Source organism: Salmo salar, chromosome ssa05, assembly GCF_905237065.1.
Source record: "Salmo salar chromosome ssa05, Ssal_v3.1, whole genome shotgun sequence".
NCBI classification, from domain to species: domain Eukaryota; kingdom Metazoa; phylum Chordata; class Actinopteri; order Salmoniformes; family Salmonidae; genus Salmo; species Salmo salar.
The window spans coordinates 17,815,539-17,839,227 of NC_059446.1; the positions used below are offsets into that span (position 1 = coordinate 17,815,539).

Consider the following 23,689-nt stretch of genomic DNA (forward strand, 5'->3'; position numbering starts at 1 on the left):
TCCCATGTGAAGAGTCAACTCATTTCATTAAAGTTCAATTCGTAACGAAATAGGTGTTTTGTTTTTTTTCTATTGGAAGGATTTAATCATTTGCAATTGTCTACTTATGATAAGGTAAAAGGTTTATGTTTGTCTCCATATGATATGGTAAATATATCCAATGCAAAAAACTTCTACATTTAAATGGTATTAATATTAATTTGCATACATTTCCGTTAATTCCCATAGAAAGTTTCCACCTCTGAATATTCCCCAAAATGTGCAACCCTGGTAGTAGCTAGGATGGGGAGAAGTCTGTCCATAATAAAGCGATGCTCTGCCTTCTTAACAACACTATCAGCAAGGCAGGTCCTACAGGCCCTAGTTTTGTCACACCTTGACTACTGTTCAGTCGTGTGGTTAGGTGCCACAAAAAAGGACTGAGGGAAATTGCAATTAACTCAGAACAGGGCAACGCGGCTGGCCCTTGGACGTACACAGAGAGCTAATATTAATAATATGCATGTCAATCTCTCCTGGCTCAAAGTGGAGGAGAGATTGATTTCATCACTACTTGTATTTATGAGAGGTATTGACATGTTGAATGCACCGAGCTGTCTGTCTAAACTACTGGCACTTCGGACACCCTCTAAATATACAACATTATTCATGAACAAAACACTGTGTGTATGACTTTGTGCTTAAAATAATCAAACCTTTCTGAAGACAGAAAAAGCAGTGCATCAAAATGATTTGAGGACGCAGGGCAAAACGTAAGTACACACTCCCCTACTCCCAGGATGCATAATAACAAATCAACATGACATATTAATATATGAACCTGGTGAAATTCACATAGTACTTTAACAACTGTTACACACACACGATAACATACGCACTATACACACATACACATGGATTTAGTACTGTATATATGTGGTAGTGGTGGAGTTGGGGCCTGAGGCACACAGTGTGTTGTGAAATCTGTGAATGTATTGTAATGTTTTTAAAATGGCATAAACTGCCTTAATTTTGTCCTGGACCCCAGGAAGAGTAGCTGCTGCCTTGGCAGGAGCTAATGGATATCCATAATAAATACAAATACACGAGCTGCAATTAGGCTTCAAATGACGTTACAGAGTAAGATGTAATTCTATCTGTTGGGCAGTAGAGGGTGGTGAAAGACAGACAGAGAAACAGTATTACTCGATCAGCTCAACACAGAGCTCATGACACGTTGGGCGACTGGCTTCCGGGTTAAGCGAGCAGTGTGTAAAAGCAGCGCGTCTTGGCGGATCCCGTTTCGGAGGACCTTCACCTCTCCCGAGCCCGTTGGGGAGTTGCAGCGATGAGACAAGATCGTAATTACCAATTAGATATCACGCAAATGGGGAGAAAATGTCACTAAAATAAATAAAACAACTCCTACCATACTGTATATCCACATTCCACACACGGGGTTGATAATTCGAGTGAACGGTGATGGTTAATTTGTTGAATAATTCATTTGTTTATACTCTGCTTGCAAGGTGTTTTATAGCAACACAACAATACATACTCTCCTTATGGTCATACTCTATATAGGTCATCTAGCTCCCCTCCCATTTGGTACAATCCATGCGTCATTGTTTACAACAAAATGGCCAAGTATTTCTTCCCCTATATTCAAACTGGATAAAGGCGCTTTAAATAACGAAAACGAAACGAACTACCGAACTGAAAAACACACCGGACACTGACGTAACGTTAGTAGTTCTGTGTCGGATTGACTTCAGGATCACACTCACAGCATGGCATTTCAAATGTCAACTCTCTCTTCGCGTATCAGAGCCATAGGTCCATTTTCCCGCTGTCGTAGTGGTGACTTTCATACTAGTGATATCGGTGTGTGCTCCAAATTTAGAAACATTTTCGGTGTTGGAAATCGTCAGGTGTATTCGCTAGTGCGAAGTGGGCAGAGTTCGGCGAACTCCAGCCCTGCAAAGTGCAAGGCCATTCTGAACCCAGGGGGTATTCATTTTGCAAACCGTGTGGAGAAGTTTTCAACAACTACAGCTGCCGCGAAGTCGTTTGAGTCGTTTCAGGGGCAAAACAAGGCCTCGACCTCCGGGGGAAAGTACGGTTCGTTGTACCGGATCGCCCTCGCCGCGCTTGGGGTGACCACCGCGGTCGTGTCCCTGCACGCAAGTGCCCATCTCGCCATGGCGACGGGATTGGAGCGGCTAAACCTTGACTCAGCCAAAGGCGACTGGAACGAGGTGAAGGGTAAGTCTGCAGACAGACACAGTCAGGGAGTGTGGGTGGGAATCTATAGGTGCTCATGTTGAGAATTTGGTTGCTCAACAGGACCTGTTGCATGTGAAAAGTAAAGTTGGCAAAGCTGTGTGGCCTAAATTGCAATAGAACAAATGTAGGTGCCAACTCAGTTTGAAGTGGCTCATCGTGACCTTATGTGGTACTGGGTTACTACCAAGCCATTAGTGCATTACAGCTTTTCATTTGTAATCGCTACATTACCCACATTGATTACCCACATCTCCTCTTCCAGCTGCCTTGCTCCATATGAGTCAGGAGGAGAGAAGGAAGCACTACAGGACTACCTACGTGTCCCTGGAGGAGGTGCCTGTGTGGACCGCCAAGTCACTAGTGGACAGAGGTTGGTGGCACCTTAATTGGGGAGAATGGGTTCGTGGTAATGGCTGGAGCGGAATCAGTGGAATGGTATTAAATACATCAAACATATGGTTTCCATGTGTTTGATGCCATTCCATTTGCGCTGTTATTATGAGCCACCATCCCCTCAGCAGCCTCCACTGCTGGCGGACTAAACTCCACTCTGTGGTGAAGGAAGTTTCTGATGAACTTCGGCAATGGCGTGGCGCTGAGACTTTGTGGAATCTAATTCCGACTACATCGATTCACCCAAGGTCAAGACTTAAAAATAAATAAATGATGAAAAGGCCATAATTTTTTTGTACCTATGTTTATCCTCTGTAGTTGCGTGCCTTTGTTTGTTTGCTGAAACCCATACTTTTTCAATAAACGTTAATCAAATTCCACCAATGACTGTTTCCTTGTTGAGATTCAATGGGCACATGCGCATTTGCGCCGAGTTGCCATCTTAGAGCAACAGCAATGAGCAAACAGTAGGTGGTTGTATTTGATTAACATTTATTGAAAAAGTCTGGGTTTCAGCAAACAAAGGCACGCAACTACAGAGGACAAACATAGGTGCAAGCTCGGCGTTTCATAATTAAATGTTTTTAAATGATTGACCTTGGGAGAATCGATGTAGTCAGAGACAGATTTCAGAAAGCCTCAGCTCGACGCCGTTGGTGAAGTTCATCATAAACTTTAGGGTGTTAGTAGGGGACCTGGTCTCCTGGCAGGTTGTCTGCTGCACTGCCAGCTATAGCCATGCCTTACTTCCAGGCGTCTCATCTTGCGCCATCCTCACGCTAAACCAGTGGAGGCTGGTGGGAGGAGATATAGGAGGATGGGCTCATTGTAATGGCTGGAATGGAATGGAGTCAAACGTGGTTTCCATTTGTTTGATGTGTTTGATACCGTTCCATTGATTCCATTCCAGCCATTACAATGAGCCCGTCCTCCTATAGCTCCTCCCACCAGCCTCCACTGCTCTAAACCCTTGTTGTTTCTCAACTCCCGTTCTGGGGCCCCACAACACAGGTTTACATGTGTTTGGTCCAGCCCAGCACTACACACTGTCATTTAGTTAATGCTAGGTTAGTAGGCCGATCGGGCCCCAGGACTACACACTGTCATTTAGTTAATGCTAGGTTAGTAGGACGATCGGGCCTGAGGACTACACACTGTCATTTAGTTAATGCTAGGTTAGTAGGCCGATCGGGCCCCAGGACTACAGCTGTGAGACACTGGAGACCAGCATCGCTGAGTGTCCACTATAGATATTCTGGAAAGACAACATAAACACTAAACGCATGTTAATATTACAGTGTTCTTATTAACAGTGTTGACAGAAGCAGGTGTTCATCTCTGTGTCCAAGGTGATTCAGTCAAGGCGACCAAATTCAAGAGGAACGAAGCTCTGGACAAGAAGATCTCCCTGTTCAGCGGTGACATCACCAAACTGGAGATTGATGGGATCGTCAATGCAGGTGATCATATAGTAACCTAGCTAATATTAACATGATAGTAATAACATAACTTAAAGATGGAAACGACGCCATAGGCCGTCCCACCACCGCTGTAGTTGCTGAGCTGAGGAGTGTCATGCTGCATGGTAAATACATTTCAGTACATCATGTGCTCTTCTATTGACGTGCAATGATGTCACAGGGCAAAAAGCTGTGTTGGTTGTTTACAGTAACTTATTTGTTGTAATATCGCAAACGGACGTGGCTGTTTCACCATTTAAGGATTCCAGCTTTAACTTTTACTAACAACATTACTTAAAAATAACTCACATGTAGTAATAACATTACTAGTAATAACATAGCATTACTTAGTAATAACATAGCATTACTTAGTAATAACCTAACATGACTAGTAATAGCAATACTTAGTAATAACATAGCATTACTTAGTACTAACCTTACATGACTAGTAATAACATTACTTAGTAATAACATTACTTAGTAATAACCTAACATGACTAGTAATAGCATTACTTAGTAATAACATAGCATTACTTAGTAATAACCTTACATGACTAGTAATAACATTACTTAGTAATAACCTAACATGACTAGTAATAACATTACTTAAAAATAACACTCACATGTAGTAATAACATTACTAGTAATAACATAACATTACTCGTAATAACATAGCATTACTTAGTAATAACATAGCATTACTTAGTAATAACCTAACATGACTAGTAATAACATTACTAGTAATAACATAACATTACTGTAATAACATAGCATTACTTAGTAATAACATAGCATTACTTAGTAATAACCTAACATGACTAGTAATAACATTGCATTACTTAGTAATAACCTAACATGACTAGTAATAGCAATACTTAGTAATAACATAGCATTACTTAGTAATAGCAATACTTAGTAATAACATAGCATTACTTAGTACTAACCTTACATGACTAGTAATAACATTACTTAGTAATAACATAGCATTACTTAGTAATAACCTAACATGACTAGTAATAACATTACTTAGTAATATCATTACTTAGTAATAACATTGCATTACTTAGTAATAACCTAACATGACTAGTAATAACATTACTTAGTAATAACATAGCATTACTTAGTAATAACCTAACATGACTAGTAATAACATTACTTAGTAATATCATTACTTAGTAATAACATAGCATTACTTAGTAATGACATTATTTAGTAATAGCATTACTTAGTAATAATCTAACATGACTAGTAATAACATTGCATTACTAGTAATGGCATTACCTAGCATTAACAGCATTACTTAGTAATATAGTGTTACTTAGTAATAACATGTCACTTATTATTACTTTAAGTAGTGCTATTTCTTATAGTATAACATGAATTGTGTACCTGTCCTGAGGCCTCAGTGCTCTATATGGGACAAATCACTGTGAAATGAGAAGTATTATCATAGTGATCGCCTGTCTTGGTTAGTCAGAACTCTGTGTCCTGGGGTTGATACATGATCCTGATCCCATCCCATGTATCTTATATTCACGCTCCACGTCACAGTTGACCTGGTTACACACCCACATTTATAATCCCTCCATTTGGGTAAATAATGGTCTGGGAGTTTGATGAAAACCGTATCTTCTCTTTGTGTGTGTGTGTGTGACTCTACTGTACTGCATTCAGAGTGACACCCAGAGAGCTTATAAAGAGCTAATGCTTATGCTCTACTTCTGTTGTTGAACTTTGACCTTTACCCACCCTGACCCTGTGGTCTTCTCAGTTTCCATTGAAATATTGCCCTGTTGGCTGTCTGCAGGGCCTCTTTGTTTTTAGTTTTTTTAACTATAGTATTAACTAATCAGAATCGTATTTATGTCTTTATTATGTGTGTTTTAGAAAGAGGTTAATATGATACAATACACTGGTTGCTCCATGCCATTTGGGTGTAGTATAATTCTCCACCTCTAGATGGCAGTAAAGGCAAGTGTATCATACTATATTAGTCTGAAGTTTCTTTGTGATCATAGCAAGACTTTCATTAGTACTGTGTTTGGCATTGAATTGGCATTACTGTGTACAGTCCAACATCAAAAGAGCTACTTGATGATCACGTTTTGCATAGAAAATGATGTTTCTTCATTGGTCATTTAGTGTTAACTGTCATAAAACAGCATGGCTGCATGTGTGGTGCTGTGTGAATAACTCATCTCTCATTTACATCATGTTGGAGCCAGCAGCCTGTATGTTTTACAAGGCTTTTTATAGAGTCCCACTCTCACTATGCAAAGTGCCAGTGAATAACAAGAGAAACAGAGCTGTAAACAACCCCTGGAGGAGAGGGGACAGGCAGAGCAAAGTGAGGGAACGAGACGGGCTGACTGAGGATGCATCTGAAACCAAATGGCACCCTATTCCCTATGTAGTGCAGTATATAAAGAATAGGGTTTTGGACAAAGCTCGAGTGCGATAGGAGTAACAGGGAGAGGGATCAAGGGGACCTCTTGTGAGTATCTCTGTCACTATGGCAACTGCTGTGGTGACATGGAGTTTGGTGGGGGGGCCTTCCCTACTACAATAATGATAGGTGAAGAACTGCACACCCAGTGCCACGCACCCAGTGCCACGCACCCAGTGCCACGCACCCAGTGCCACGCATTCGCATCACTTCACTCGCTGCTGATCGATCAGTAGGGAGGGCGAGCCGATAAGGGAGGACTGTTTCTGTCGTTTGTGTCATTCTCAATAAAGATTGGATTTACAGTAACCCACCCCTTCACCATTTTATTGCTGTTGGCTCCTGCATTCTCCTATAAAACACTGCAAACATAAAAACCCACAAGCACTTAAGAGCTGTCTTAGAGATGGGGAGGAGGGCGGGTTGCAGGGAAGAACCTCCTCTTTACACCCCTCAATCACTCCATCCGGCCTCAGCAGAGAGAGAAAGCGATTGAGAGGAGAATATATTGTCTCTGATGGGCTATTTGATTAAGATGGATTACGCAATGAAATGTGAATTGTCATTGGAGTGATGAGGTAAATGTGTGTGGGTGCGTGACTCTACACTTGTAAAGTGCCTCAAGTCAACAAGTTTTTAGTTCTGTTGTTGTATCTGCATTCGATTGCATTTATTTCAATGAAACCCACAGCTCAATTTAGACTCTAATAGCAGAGTAATGGCTTAACTACCTGCTGTCAGACAGCGAGGTATGTGCAGGGCTAAATGTTCTTAACTACCTGCTGTCAGACAGCGAGGTATGTGCAGGGCTAAATGTTCTTAACTACCTGCTGTCAGACAGCGAGGTATGTGCAGGGCTAAATGTTCTTAACTACCTGCTGTCAGACAGCGAGGTATGTGCAGGGCTAAATGTTCTTAACTACCTGCTGTCAGACAGCGAGGTATGTGCAGGGCTAAATGTTCTTAACTACCTGCTGTCAGACAGCGAGGTATGTGCAGGGCTAAATGTTCTTAACTACCTGCTGTCAGACAGCGAGGTATGTGCAGGACTAAATGTTCTTAACTACCTGCTGTCAGACAGCGAGGTATGTGCAGGGCTAAATGTTCTTAACTACCTGCTGTCAGACAGCGAGGTATGTGCAGGGCTAAATGTTCTTAACTACCTGCTGTCAGACAGCGAGGTATGTGCAGGGCTAAATGTTCTTAACTACCTGCTGTCAGACAGCGAGGTATGTGCAGGGCTAAATGTTCTTAACTACCTGCTGTCAGACAGCGAGGTATGTGCAGGGCTAAATGTTCTTAACTACCTGCTGTCAGACAGCGAGGTATGTGCAGGGCTAAATGTTCTTAACTACCTGCTGTCAGACAGCGAGGTATGTGCAGGGCTAAATGTTCTTAACTACCTGCTGTCAGACAGCGAGGTATGTGCAGGGCTAAATGTTCTTAACTACCTGCTGTCAGACAGCGAGGTATGTGCAGGGCTAAATGTTCTTAACTACCTGCTGTCAGACAGCGAGGTATGTGCAGGGCTAAATGTTCTTAACTACCTGCTGTCAGACAGCGAGGTATGTGCAGGGCTAAATGTTCTTAACTACCTGCTGTCAGACAGCGAGGTATGTGCAGGGCTAAATGTTCTTAACTACCTGCTGTCAGACAGCGAGGTATGTGCAGGGCTAAATGTTCTTAACTACCTGCTGTCAGACAGCGAGGTATGTGCAGGGCTAAATGTTCTTAACTACCTGCTGTCAGACAGCGAGGTATGTGCAGGGCTAAATGTTCTTAACTACCTGCTGTCAGACAGCGAGGTATGTGCAGGGCTAAATGTTCTTAACTACCTGCTGTCAGACAGCGAGGTATGTGCAGGGCTAAATGTTCTTAACTACCTGCTGTCAGACAGCGAGGTATGTGCAGGGCTAAATGTTCTTAACTACCTGCTGTCAGACAGCGAGGTATGTGCAGGGCTAAATGTTCTTAACTACCTGCTGTCAGACAGCGAGGTATGTGCAGGGCTAAATGTTCTTAACTACCTGCTGTCAGACAGCGAGGTATGTGCAGGGCTAAATGTTCTTAACTACCTGCTGTCAGACAGCGAGGTATGTGCAGGGCTAAATGTTCTTAACTACCTGCTGTCAGACAGCGAGGTATGTGCAGGGCTAAATGTTCTTAACTACCTGCTGTCAGACAGCGAGGTATGTGCAGGGCTAAATGTTCTTAACTACCTGCTGTCAGACAGCGAGGTATGTGCAGGGCTAAATGTTCTTAACTACCTGCTGTCAGACAGCGAGGTATGTGCAGGGCTAAATGTTCTTAACTACCTGCTGTCAGACAGCGAGGTATGTGCAGGGCTAAATGTTCTTAACTACCTGCTGTCAGACAGCGAGGTATGTGCAGGGCTAAATGTTCTTAACTACCTGCTGTCAGACAGCGAGGTATGTGCAGGGCTAAATGTTCTTAACTACCTGCTGTCAGACAGCGAGGTATGTGCAGGGCTAAATGTTCTTAACTACCTGCTGTCAGACAGCGAGGTATGTGCAGGGCTAAATGTTCTTAACTACCTGCTGTCAGACAGCGAGGTATGTGCAGGGCTAAATGTTCTTAACTACCTGCTGTCAGACAGCGAGGTATGTGCAGGGCTAAATGTTCTTAACTACCTGCTGTCAGACAGCGAGGTATGTGCAGGGCTAAATGTTCTTAACTACCTGCTGTCAGACAGCGAGGTATGTGCAGGGCTAAATGTTCTTAACTACCTGCTGTCAGGCAGCGAGGTATGTGCAGGGCTAAATGTTCTTAACTACCTGCTGTCAGGCAGCGAGGTATGTGCAGGGCTAAATGTTCTTAACTACCTGCTGTCAGGCAGCGAGGTATGTGCAGGGCTAAATGTTCTTAACTACCTGCTGTCAGGCAGCGAGGTATGTGCAGGGCTAAATGTTCTTAACTACCTGCTGTCAGGCAGCGAGGTATGTGCAGGGCTAAATGTTCTTAACTACCTGCTGTCAGGCAGCGAGGTATGTGCAGGGCTAAATGTTCTTAACTACCTGCTGTCAGGCAGCGAGGTATGTGCAGGGCTAAATGTTCTTAACTACCTGCTGTCAGGCAGCGAGGTATGTGCAGGGCTAAATGTTCTTAACTACCTGCTGTCAGACAGCGAGGTATGTGCAGGGCTAAATGTTCTTAACTACCTGCTGTCAGACAGCGAGGTATGTGCAGGGCTAAATGTTCTTAACTACCTGCTGTCAGGCAGCGAGGTATGTGCAGGGCTAAATGTTCTTAACTACCTGCTGTCAGGCAGCGAGGTATGTGCAGGGCTAAATGTTCTTAACTACCTGCTGTCAGGCAGCGAGGTATGTGCAGGGCTAAATGTTCTTAACTACCTGCTGTCAGGCAGCGAGGTATGTGCAGGGCTAAATGTTCTTAACTACCTGCTGTCAGACAGCGAGGTATGTGCAGGGCTAAATGTTCTTAACTACCTGCTGTCAGACAGCGAGGTATGTGCAGGGCTAAATGTTCTTAACTACCTGCTGTCAGACAGCGAGGTATGTGCAGGGCTAAATGTTCTTAACTACCTGCTGTCAGACAGCGAGGTATGTGCAGGGCTAAATGTTCTTAACTACCTGCTGTCAGACAGCGAGGTATGTGCAGGGCTAAATGTTCTTAACTACCTGCTGTCAGACAGCGAGGTATGTGCAGGGCTAAATGTTCTTAACTACCTGCTGTCAGACAGCGAGGTATGTGCAGGGCTAAATGTTCTTAACTACCTGCTGTCAGACAGCGAGGTATGTGCAGGGCTAAATGTTCTTAACTACCTGCTGTCAGACAGCGAGGTATGTGCAGGGCTAAATGTTCTTAACTACCTGCTGTCAGACAGCGAGGTATGTGCAGGGCTAAATGTTCTTAACTACCTGCTGTCAGACAGCGAGGTATGTGCAGGGCTAAATGTTCTTAACTACCTGCTGTCAGACAGCGAGGTATGTGCAGGGCTAAATGTTCTTAACTACCTGCTGTCAGACAGCGAGGTATGTGCAGGGCTAAATGTTCTTAACTACCTGCTGTCAGACAGCGAGGTATGTGCAGGGCTAAATGTTCTTAACTACCTGCTGTCAGACAGCGAGGTATGTGCAGGGCTAAATGTTCTTAACTACCTGCTGTCAGACAGCGAGGTATGTGCAGGGCTAAATGTTCTTAACTACCTGCTGTCAGACAGCGAGGTATGTGCAGGGCTAAATGTTCTTAACTACCTGCTGTCAGACAGCGAGGTATGTGCAGGGCTAAATGTTCTTAACTACCTGCTGTCAGACAGCGAGGTATGTGCAGGGCTAAATGTTCTTAACTACCTGCTGTCAGACAGCGAGGTATGTGCAGGGCTAAATGTTCTTAACTACCTGCTGTCAGACAGCGAGGTATGTGCAGGGCTAAATGTTCTCGCTGATTATATTCCCAGGTCTCCAGCCTCTTAGGGGGTGTTGGAGATAAGAGGCCCCTGGTTGCTGTGGTGAACTGTCACCGTTGCAGCAGTAGCTCAGATACAAGATAAGCGGCAATCCCGTCGGTCCAGGTCAAGGCCCCACAGACACCCGGGAGCAGAGCAGCTGTGTTTCAACCTCAACGCCTAAACCCACTAGTCTAGAGATAACACAGCAGAATTGACTGGCCACACACACACACACACACACACACACACACACACAGCACTGACAGGTGGCTGGCCCCAATGGCCACAGGGAGTTAGTGATTTCTACTGCTTCTCTCAGTGACGGGAGGTAATCTATAGTACAGGCCCCACAGGTACACTACCTCCATACTGATCTACACTGTACTTAGGGCTACTGTTTTAATCACTGACTGCTGTCTCTACTGGCTGGCCTATATCTCTGACTGTAGGTGTTATGACTGACTGCTGTCTCTACTGGCTGGCCTATATCTCTGACTGTAGGTGTTATGACTGACTGCTGTCTCTACTGGCTGGCCTATATCTCTGACTGTAGGTGTTATGACTGACTGCTGTCTCTACTGGCTGGCCTATATCTCTGACTGTAGGTGTTATGACTGACTGCTGTCTCTACTGGCTGGCCTATATCTCTGACTGTAGGTGTTATGACTGACTGCTGTCTCTACTGGCTGGCCTATATCTCTGACTGTAGGTGTTATGACTGACTGCTGTCTCTACTGGCTGGCCTATATCTCTGACTGTAGGTGTTATGACTGACTGCTGTCTCTACTGGCTGGCCTATATCTCTGACTGTAGGTGTTATGACTGACTGCTGTCTCTACTGGCTGGCCTATATCTCTGACTGTAGGTGTTATGACTGACTGCTGTCTCTACTGGCTGGCCTATATCTCTGACTGTAGGTGTTATGACTGACTGCTGTCTCTACTGGCTGGCCTATATCTCTGACTGTAGGTGTTATGACTGACTGCTGTCTCTACTGGCTGGCCTATATCTCTGACTGTAGGTGTTATGACTGACTGCTGTCTCTACTGGCTGGCCTATATCTCTGACTGTAGGTGTTATGACTGACTGCTGTCTCTACTGGCTGGCCTATATCTCTGACTGTAGGTGTTATGACTGACTGCTGTCTCTACTGGCTGGCCTATATCTCTGACTGTAGGTGTTATGACTGACTGCTGTCTCTACTGGCTGGCCTATATCTCTGACTGTAGGTGTTATGACTGACTGCTGTCTCTACTGGCTGGCCTATATCTCTGACTGTAGGTGTTATGACTGACTGCTGTCTCTACTGGCTGGCCTATATCTCTGACTGTAGGTGTTATGACTGACTGCTGTCTCTACTGGCTGGCCTATATCTCTGACTGTAGGTGTTATGACTGACTGCTGTCTCTACTGGCTGGCCTATATCTCTGACTGTAGGTGTTATGACTGACTGCTGTCTCTACTGGCTGGCCTATATCTCTGACTGTAGGTGTTATGACTGACTGCTGTCTCTACTGGCTGGCCTATATCTCTGACTGTAGGTGTTATGACTGACTGCTGTCTCTACTGGCTGGCCTATATCTCTGACTGTAGGTGTTATGACTGACTGCTGTCTCTACTGGCTGGCCTATATCTCTGACTGTAGGTGTTATGACTGACTGCTGTCTCTACTGGCTGGCCTATATCTCTGACTGTAGGTGTTATGACTGACTGCTGTCTCTACTGGCTGGCCTATATCTCTGACTGTAGGTGTTATGACTGACTGCTGTCTCTACTGGCTGGCCTATATCTCTGACTGTAGGTGTTATGACTGACTGCTGTCTCTACTGGCTGGCCTATATCTCTGACTGTAGGTGTTATGACTGACTGCTGTCTCTACTGGCTGGCCTATATCTCTGACTGTAGGTGTTATGACTGACTGCTGTCTCTACTGGCTGGCCTATATCTCTGACTGTAGGTGTTATGACTGACTGCTGTCTCTACTGGCTGGCCTATATCTCTGACTGTAGGTGTTATGACTGACTGCTGTCTCTACTGGCTGGCCTATATCTCTGACTGTAGGTGTTATGACTGACTGCTGTCTCTACTGGCTGGCCTATATCTCTGACTGTAGGTGTTATGACTGACTGCTGTCTCTACTGGAACTCTGCTGTAGTTTCTGTAGTGACTTCAGGCTATTTCTGTCAGTTTTAGTTAGTGTATCTCTAACTGTGGATACTGTACTGTAGGCCAAGTATATCTGCACTGTAGTTAGGAAGTTTGTCTGTTGACCCACATGCTCACACACACACACACACACATATATATGTATATATCACACACACACACATTCCGGTCGGACCACCATCAGCAACCACTGCAGTGCTGAAGCGCTCCAAAACGGACAGACATATTATCCCAGAAGAATTTACAACATTCTGATTTATATTTCATTTACATGTTTGACATTGACGAGTTAACAGGAGCCCCCAGAGTCAAGCCTTAATGACCGGTAAACAAAACGGTGGAGGAAAAAAAGTGAATGAGTTTGCAGATCGCCCATTCATAGCAATTATTTCTCTCCTCTGTAAAAGCCCCCCCCCAATCAATCGCCACTTCAGCTCGAATGGATGAAGTGAGAGCCTCATTAGCCAGATTGGCCCAGTGCAATGTGGGAATTTCAGAGAGGAGTCGGCCTGCTCATCAGCACAGTGCTCCTCAAGCTGCGTTCATCAAGGCTGTGTGCTTTGTTGTCTGTTGAACTGAGCTGGGCCTATACCTTTAATTAGGCCAATAGAGTTCAATAGAGTTTTACCTTGATTAGGGCTTCTGTCATTAGAGCTAGGTTGACTGTACACACCGGTAGTGGTGACCAAGCATTCAACGTGGTGTGGTGGAGTGTCACTGAAAACCAGGGTTGTAGTCGAGTCACTAAACCTCGAGTCCGAGTCAACTACCAAGTCCGCTGTGCTCGAGTCATGAGTCCCTATGGCTGAAGTTCGAGTCCATGGCCGAGTCACCAATGGTCGAGTCACGAGTCATGTCAGGAGTCCCTCAATTTATAATAGGTGTTATTATGCAATTGTTTTTAGTCGCCACCAGATGGCAATATATGAGGGGTCCAGCTGCGACACCTCTCAGTGCAGTGCATCCCTCAGGAAAAGTGGACGTTTCGAAAGGAACCACATAAGGAGAAGTGGACGTTTCGAAAGGAACCAGATAAGGAGAAGTGGGGGTTTCGAAAGGTGCCACTCAAGACTTTGTTTGAGTTATCAGACGTTAGTCATGGTCTGCAGAGATGACAGAAAGGAATTTCAGTTATGCAAAAAAAAACAATGTACTCACTGTGAGCTGGTTTTTGTACATGTAAATTCTAGCCAACGTTCATTTTACAATGTATTATTTGTTATTGAATATTTGAAATAATAATTGAAATATCAAGTCATGGCGATTCTAGTAGTTATGTAATTCCAGCGCTTCTAGTGTTGACTCCTTCTGAAACGCCCACTTCTCCTTTATATGGTTCCTTCTGAAACGCCCACTTCTCCTTTATATGGTTCCTTCTGAAACGCCCACTTCTCCTTTATATGGTTCCTTCTGAAACGCCCACTTCTCCTTTATATGGTTCCTTCTGAAACGCCCACTTCTCCTTTATATGGTTCCTTCTGAAACGCCCACTTCTCCTTTATATGGTTCCTTCTGAAACGCCCACTTCTCCTTTATATGGTTCCTTCTGAAACGCCCACTTCTCCTTTATATGGTTCCTTCTGAAACGCCCACTTCTCCTTTATATGGTTCCTTCTGAAACGCCCACTTCTCCTTTATATGGTTCCTTCTGAAACGCCCACTTCTCCTTTATATGGTTCCTTCTGAAACGCCCACTTCTCCTTTATATGGTTCCTTCTGAAACGCCCACTTCTCCTTTATATGGTTCCTTCTGAAACGCCCACTTCTCCTTTATATGGTTCCTTCTGAAACGCCCACTTCTCCTTTATATGGTTCCTTCTGAAACGCCCACTTCTCCTTTATATGGTTCCTTCTGAAACGCCCACTCCTTTCGACACCCCCACTCATCCTGAGAGATGACATATCAGTAGGTGAGAACATAGAGACTCTGAGGGATGACTGCTCTGAGAGATGACATATCAGTAGGTGAGAACATAGAGACTCTGAGGGATGACTGCTCTGAGAGATGACATATCAGTAGGTGAGAACATAGAGACTCTGAGGGATGACTGCTCTGAGAGATGATGTCGCAGCTGGACCCTACTACACTATATTGCCACCCGCTCATGAAAAACCCTAACTAATCCCTATCACTACCTCACAAGTTCTACTCAATACCTGTGTTACATACATTAATGGTAAGTCAGGCTCTCAGCTACTTTTTTTTGTAATCACCCACTGATATTTGTGTAGGTTTTTTTATTGTCAGAACCTGGCTATTGGATACAGGGGGAAAGTGGGAAGGCAGAGCGACAAGGGGAAGGCAGATTGGAACAACATGATGCTGCCACCCCCGTTCTTCACGGTTGGGATGGTGTTCTTCGGCTTGCAAGCCTCCCCCTTTTCCCTCCAAACATAACCATGGCCATTATGGCCAAACAGTTATATTTTTGTTTCATCAGACCAGAAGACATTTCTCCAAAAGTATGATATTTGTCCCCATGTGCAGTTGCAAACCGTAGTCTGGCTTTTTTATGACGGTTTTGGAGCAGTGGCTTCTTCCTTGCTGAGCGGCCCTTCAGGTTATGTCGATACAGGTCTCGTTTTACTGTGGATATAGATACTTTTGTACCTGTTTCCTCCAGCATCTTCACAAGGTCCTTTGCTGTTGTTCTGGGATTGATTTACACTTTTCGCACCAAAGTACGTTCATCTCTAGGAGACAGAACGCGTCTCCTTCCTGAGCGGTATGACAGCTGCGTGGTCCCATTGTGTTTTTACTTGTGTACTATTGTTTGTACAGATGAACGTGGTACCTTCAGGCGTTTGGAAATTGCTCCCAAGGATGAACCTGACATGTGGAGGTCCAATTTTTTTTTTCTTCTGAGATCTTGGTTGATTTCTTTTGATTTTCCGATGATGTCAAGCAAAGAGGCACTGAGTTTGAAGGAAGGCCTTGAAATACAGTACATCCACAAGTACACCTCCAATAGGCTAATTGACATCATTTGAGTCAATCAGAAGCTTCTAAAGCCATGACATCATTTTCTGGAATTGTCCAAGCTGTTTAAAGGGACAGTCAACTTTGTGTATGTAAACATCTGACCCAATGGAATTGTGATATAGTGAATTATAAGTGAAATAATATGTCTGTAAACAATTGTTGGAAAAATTACTTGTGTCATGCACAAAGTAGATGTCCTAACCGACTTGCCAAAACTATAGTTTGTTAACAAGAAATTTGTGGAGTGGTTGAAAAATGAGTTTTAATGACTCCAACCTAAGTGATTGTAAACTTCTGACTTCAACTGTTTATACATACTTTTTCTTGCCACTGTATGTATGTATGTATGTATGTATGTATGTATGTATGTATGTATGTATGTATGTATGTATGTATGTATGTATGTATGTATGTATGTATGTATGTATGTATGTATGTATGTATGTATGTATGTATGTATGTATGTATGTATGTATGTATGTATGTATACCCTTTGGAATTACCTGTATTTCTGCATATATTAGTCATACAATTTGATTTCATCTTTGTCACAACAATAGACAAACACAGTGTGCTTAAACTAATAACACACTAATTATTGTATTTTTCTTGTCTATATTGAATACATCATTTAAACATTCGCAGTGTAGGTTGGAAAAAGTACATTATGTGAACCCCTAGGCTAATGACTTGGAGTCAGGAGTCAGCTAACCTGGAGTCCAATCAATGAGACGAGATTGGAGATGTTGGTTAGAGCTGCCTTGCCCTATAAAAAAACCTCACAAAATTTGAGTTTGCTATTCACAAGAAGCATTGCCTGATGTGAACCATGCCTCAAACAAAAGAGATCTCAGTAGACCTAAGATTAAGAATTGTTGACTTGCATAAAGCTGGAAAGGGTTACAAAAGTATCTCTAAAAGTCTTGCTGTTCATCAGTCCACGGTTAGACAAATTGTCTATAAATTGAGAAATTCAGCACTGTTGTTACTCTCCCTAGGAGTGGGCGTCCTGCAAAGATGACTGCAAGAGCACAGCGCAGAATGCTCACTGAGGTTAAGAAGAATCCTAGAGTGTCAGCTAAAGACTTACAGAAATCTCTGGAACATGCTAACATCTCTGTTGACGAGTCTACGATACGTAAAACACTAAATAAAAAGGGTGTTTATGGGAGGACACCATGGAAGAAGCAACTGTTGTCCAAAAAAAACATTGCTGCACATCTGAAGTCTGCGAAAGTGCACCTGGATGTTCCACAGCGGTATTGGCAAAATATTCTGTGGACAGAGGAAACTACAGTTGAGTTGTTTGGAAGGAACACACAACACTAAGTGTGGAGAAAAAAAAAAGGACCAGCACACCAACGTCAAAACCTCATCCCAACTGTAAAGTGGGGTCCCGTGTGGCTCAGTTGGTAGAGCATGGTGTTTGCAACGCCAGGGTTGTGGGTTCGATTCCCACGGGGGACCAGTATGGAGAAAAAAAAATGTATGAAATGTATGCATTCACTACTGTAAGTCGCTCTGGATAAGAGCGTCTGCTAAATAACTAAAATGTAAATGTAAAGTATGGTAGAGGGAGCATTATGGTTTGGGGCTGCCTCAGGGCCTGGACAGCTTGCTATCATCGACGGAAAAATGAATTCCCAAGTTTATCAAGACATTTTGCAGGAGAATGTAAGGCTATCTGTCCGCCAGTTGAAGCTCAACAGAAGTTGGGTGATGCAACAGGACAACGACCCAAAACACAGAAGTAAATCAACAACAGAATGGCTTCAACAGAAGAAAATACGCCTTCTGGAGTGGCCCAGTCAGAGTCCTGACCTCAACCCGATTTAAAATGCTGTGGCGTAATCTCGAGCGGTTCACACCAGACATCCTAAGAATATTGCTGAACTGAAACAGTTTTGTAAAGAGGAATGGTCCAAAATTCCTCCTGACCGTTGTGCAGGTCTGATCCGCAACTACAGAAAACGTTTGGTTGAGGTTATTGCTGCCAAAGGAGGGTCAACCAGTTATTAATTCCAAGGGTTCACATACTTTTCCCACCCTACACTGTGAATGTTTACACATTGTGTTCAATAAAGACAAAAAACCTATAGTAGTTTGTGTTATTAGTTTAAGCAGACTGTATTTGTCTATTGTTATGACTTAGATGAAGATCAGATCAAAGTTTATGACACATTATAACACGCAGAAATCCAGGTAATTCCAAAGGGTTCACATACTTTTTCTTGCCACTGTGTGTGTGTGTGTGTGTGTGTGTGTGTGTGTGTGTGTGTGTGTGTGTGTGTGTGTGTGTGTGTGTGTGTGTGTGTGTGTGTATATATAAAATGATCAGTTTCTCTGCTTTTACTATTTATAGGTATGTGTTTGGGTAAAATTTACATTTTTCTTTTATTCTATAAACTACTGACAACATTTCTCCCAAATTCCAAATAAAAATATTGTCATTTAGAGCATTTTTTTGCAGAAAATGACAACTGGTCAAAATAACAAAGCAGTGTTGTCAGACCTCGAGTAATGCAAAGAAAATAAGTTCATATTCATTTTTAAACAACACAATACTAATGTTTTAACTTAGGAAGAGTTTTGAAATCAATATTTGGTGGAATAACCCTGATTTTCTATCACAGCTTTCATGCATCTTGGCATGCTCTCCACCAGTCTTTCACATTGATGTTGGTTGACTTTATGCAACTCCTGGTGCAAAAATTCAAGCAGCTCGGGTTTTTTTGATGGCTTGTGACCATCCATCTGCCTCTTGATTACATTCCAGAGGGTTTCAATGGGGTTCAGGTCTGGAGATTGGGCTGGCCATGACAGGGTCTTGATCTGGTGGTCCTCCATCCACACCTTGATTGACCTATCTGTGGCATGGAGCATTGTCCTGCTGGAAAAAACAATCCTCCACAAAATTTCACAGTGGGTGTGAGACACTGTGTCTTTGTAGGCCTCTCCATGTCTCACAACCATTGTGTAATTGTGTGAGAACAGAGAGATGGCCTCTATTAAAAAGAGGAGGATCCCATCAGCTTTCTGAAGGCTAGGCCTACTATATTTATCAACTTTCCTCATATTAAGTACATTGCTTTGCTTTACAACAGGAGTATAGCCTAACTGGCTGAGATGAAAATAAACCATGGGAAAAGTATCCTCCATTCGCTATTTAAGTGCAGAGGTTACATGTTTTTTTTCCCCCCCTGCCCCCTTTTCCAGACAGGTGCATGATAATGGTTCTTTCAAAATCAAACTAATTTCACACATATTATTTAGTATATGTAAAGACAATATTAAATCAAGACTAGTCTGATGGGTGACAATATAAACCTACCACTTGTGAGTGATGTATTATCACTTGTGAATGAGGCAAGAAACAGCGCATGCCCTTTTCTTGCGACTTTTTCAAATCATAGTCACACACCTCATGTAGCCTAGTCCATAGGCCTATATGTTTTGATAAGGTTTGTATCACAACTAAAGTGGCCAAATAACTTCTTAAAATGAAGCACATTAATCCGCTTTTCAACCAGTGTAGCCAAACGGGCATACATAAGCGGCGCCTGAGTTTCAAGTTTGGGGAAGATAATTTTCACCATAGAAATGCACCTTTATATTAAAGTATTACATGCATAATCACATTAGTGGTCACTTTTGTGAACAGTGTTTTCCCGCTAATTGCATTTTGGAACATTCGCACTTATAACCTACTGCTGTATGTTCGTTGCTGTGCTTATGTGAAGAAATAGCCTAATAGTATATCAACATTTTAAGCTAAACGTTCTGATCTGTTGCATCAGCCTCATTGCTTTTAAAATGTTTTTTTGATGCGAGTGGTTGTAATAATTTGGCATCTATCGCATCCTACAACTGTCCCAGAGTATGTTTTGGAATATGAATTTCTTGCACCGAGGGACAAGTTGACCAATAGAATAGGTCACCTTTTGTACTGTGGGGGATAGTAGATTGACATAGGCTAGTGCTTTTGCTGTTTGTTAGGCCTACTCATCTTGTTGGCTGACAAAAAGTAAATGAGGACAGTTCTTATAACATCTTCAATATGCGTATCGGAATTGGATAAGAGGAACTAGCACAGTTGTGTTTGTCTTCACTTGTAGCTTACTTCTTAGCTGAGATGCCTGTGAGAAGGAACCGATCACGTGATGGGCGTTGGCTAATAAGAATTGAGATATCTGAGAGAGCCATGTGAGTGAGAGGTGCTTCAGAGCATGGCAGCTGGGAGAAGGGAATTATAATTTGTGTATTCAGCCCAAGGGCACAACGGCCACATTGGCCGCAAAAGGCATGGATTTTTTAGGGAGCGTTACGGCCACACAAGGGGGATGCCGCCAGGAATTTCGAGGCCTGGTGAGAAAATTATCAAGTACTTGTCAAATGGTGAATGAGAAACTGATTAAGCATGTGCAGCCTGTGCAAGAAACAAAGCAGAGCTCATGCCTTCCATGCAACTTTTTTCAAATCATCATCATCATGCAGCCATAGAATGTATTACAAATCAAAACATAGAGCCCAATGTTTTGTATCACAACTAGAGTTACAGAAATAGCTCTAAATGAAGCATATAGAGGAGGACCTGTTTCTTTGTTAACCACTCAACACAGAATATCCGCATGTGCGCACACTTCCTTGGAAATCATTTGTAGAAAATATCCTTTCCATTTTATTCAGCTATGTTCTATTGTATTCTTCATACTATAAAATAATACCACAGAATTCTAAACAAATCTTGTCTGCTAAATGAACTAGTGTAGCCCACAGCCATATGGCATAGCCACATCAGGACCTGCTAAATGAACTAGTGTAGCCCACAGCCATATGGCATAGCCACATCAGGACCTGCTAAATGAACTAGTGTAGCCCACAGCCATATGGCATAGCCACATCAGGACCTGCTAAATGAACTAGTGTAGCCCACAGCCATATGGGATAGCCACATCAGGACCTGCTAAATGAACTAGTGTAGCCCACAGCCATATGGCATAGCCACATCAGGACCTGCTAAATGAACTAGTGTAGCCCACAGCCATATGGCATAGCCACATCAGGACCTGCTAAATGAACTAGTGTAGCCCACAGCCATATGGCATAGCCACATCAGGACCTGCTAAATGAACTAGTGTAGCCCACAGCCATATGGCATAGCCACATCAGGACCTGCTAAATGAACTAGTGTAGCCCACAGCCATATGGCATAGCCACATCAGGACCTGCTAAATGAACTAGTGTAGCCCACAGCCATATGGCATAGCCACATCAGGACCTGCTAAATGAACTAGTGTAGCCCACAGCCATATGGCATAGCCACATCAGGACCTGCTAAATGAACTAGTGTAGCCCACAGTCATATGGGATAGCCACATCAGGACCTGCTAAATGAACTAGTGTAGCCCACAGCCATATGGCATAGCCACATCAGGACCTGCTAAATGAACTAGTGTAGCCCATAGCCATATGGCATAGCCACATCAGGACCTGCTAAATGAACTAGTGTAGCCCACAGCCATATGGCATAGCCACATCAGGACCTGCTAAATGAACTAGTGTAGCCCACAGCCATATGGCATAGCCACATCAGGACCTGCTAAATGAACTAGTGTAGCCCACAGCCATATGGCATAGCCACATCAGGACCTGCTAAATGAACTAGTGTAGCCCACAGCCATATGGCATAGCCACATCAGGACCTGCTAAATGAACTAGTGTAGCCCACAGCCATATGGGATAGCCACATCAGGACCTGCTAAATGAACTAGTGTAGCCCACAGCCATATGGCATAGCCACATCAGGACCTGCTAAATGAACTAGTGTAGCCCACAGCCATATGGCATAGCCACATCAGGACCTGCTAAATGAACTAGTGTAGCCCACAGCCATATGGCATAGCCACATCAGGACCTGCTAAATGAACTAGTGTAGCCCATAGCCATATGGCATAGCCACATCAGGACCTGCTAAATGAACTAGTGTAGCCCACAGCCATATGGCATAGCCACATCAGGACCTGCTAAATGAACTAGTGTAGCCCACAGCCATTTGGCATAGCCACATCAGGACCTGCTAAATGAACTAGTGTAGCCCACAGCCATATGGGATAGCCACATCAGGACCTGCTAAATGAACTAGTGTAGCCCACAGCCATATGGCATAGCCACATCAGGACCTGCTAAATGAACTAGTGTAGCCCACAGCCATATGGCATAGCCACATCAGGACCTGCTAAATGAACTAGTGTAGCCCACAGCCATATGGCATAGCCACATCAGGACCTGCTAAATGAACTAGTGTAGCCCACAGCCATATGGCATAGCCACATCAGGACCTGCTAAATGAACTAGTGTAGCCCACAGCCATATGGCATAGCCACATCAGGACCTGCTAAATGAACTAGTGTAGCCCACAGCCATATGGCATAGCCACATCAGGACCTGCTAAATGAACTAGTGTAGCCCACAGTCATATGGGATAGCCACATCAGGACCTGCTAAATGAACTAGTGTAGCCCACAGCCATATGGCATAGCCACATCAGGACCTGCTAAATGAACTAGTGTAGCCCACAGCCATATGGCATAGCCACATCAGGACCTGCTAAATGAACTAGTGTAGCCCACAGCCATATGGCATAGCCACATCAGGACCTGCTAAATGAACTAGTGTAGCCCACAGCCATATGGGATAGCCACATCAGGACCTAACATAAGGACAACTCAGAGTATGTTATTCTGTTCTTCTGAAATAGACTACATTTTCTTCATATCATGTTTCTTTAGACCTGTCTAAAATAATAATGGATTTATTGTTATGGTGTAGGCTATATTAAATGGATTTATTAGACTTGTTAAAATGTAGATGTTCCAAAGGTCTGCATCAGTGGCTTGTAGGCTACAGTATGCCTGGAAGCCTGGAGATGCTAAATGTGTTGGTTAACCTCTATGGGCTAGGTGGGACGCTTGCGTCCCACCTACTCAACAGCCAGTTGAATCCTGTGGCGCGTTATTCAAATACCTTAGAAATGCTATTACTTCAATTTTTAAAAAATATGACTATTTTACACCATTTTAAAGATAAGACTCTCGTTAATCTAACCACACTGTCCGATTTCAAAAAGGCTTTACAACGAAAGCAAAACATTAGATTATGTCAGCAGAGTACCCAGCCAGAAATAATCAGACACCCATTTTTCAAGCTAGCATATAATGTCATAAACCCAAACCACAGCTAAATGTAGCACTAACCTTTGATGATCTTCATCAGATGACAACCCTAGGACATTATGTTATACAATACATGCATGTTTTGTTCAATCAAGTTCATATTTATATCAAAAACCAGCTTTTTTACATTAGCATGTGACTAGCATGTGACTAGCATTCCCACCGAACACTGCCGGTGAATTTACTAAATTACTCACGATAAACGTTCACAAAAAGCAGAACAATTATTTTAAGAATTATAGATACAGAACTCCTCTATGCACTCGATATGTCCGATTTTAAAATAGCTTTTCGGTGAAAGCACATTTTGCAATA

At 43.3% G+C, this 23,689-nt stretch overlaps 1 protein-coding gene across 5 annotated transcripts in view; it reads left to right on the forward strand.

Annotated features, from left to right (window-relative positions):
• Window positions 1–1,226: 1,226 nt before the first annotated feature.
• Window positions 1,227–23,689, forward strand: part of macrod1 (mono-ADP ribosylhydrolase 1) — a 114,391-nt gene continuing 91,928 nt past the window's right edge. The window contains exons 1-3 of one of the 5 annotated variants that reach the window (XM_014198901.2): window positions 1,227–2,244; window positions 2,528–2,635; window positions 3,987–4,118. In XM_014198901.2, coding sequence (XP_014054376.1) covers window positions 1,770–2,244; window positions 2,528–2,635; window positions 3,987–4,118 — 715 coding nt within the window. In that variant the 5' untranslated portion in view covers window positions 1,227–1,769. 5 annotated transcript variants of the gene reach the window in all.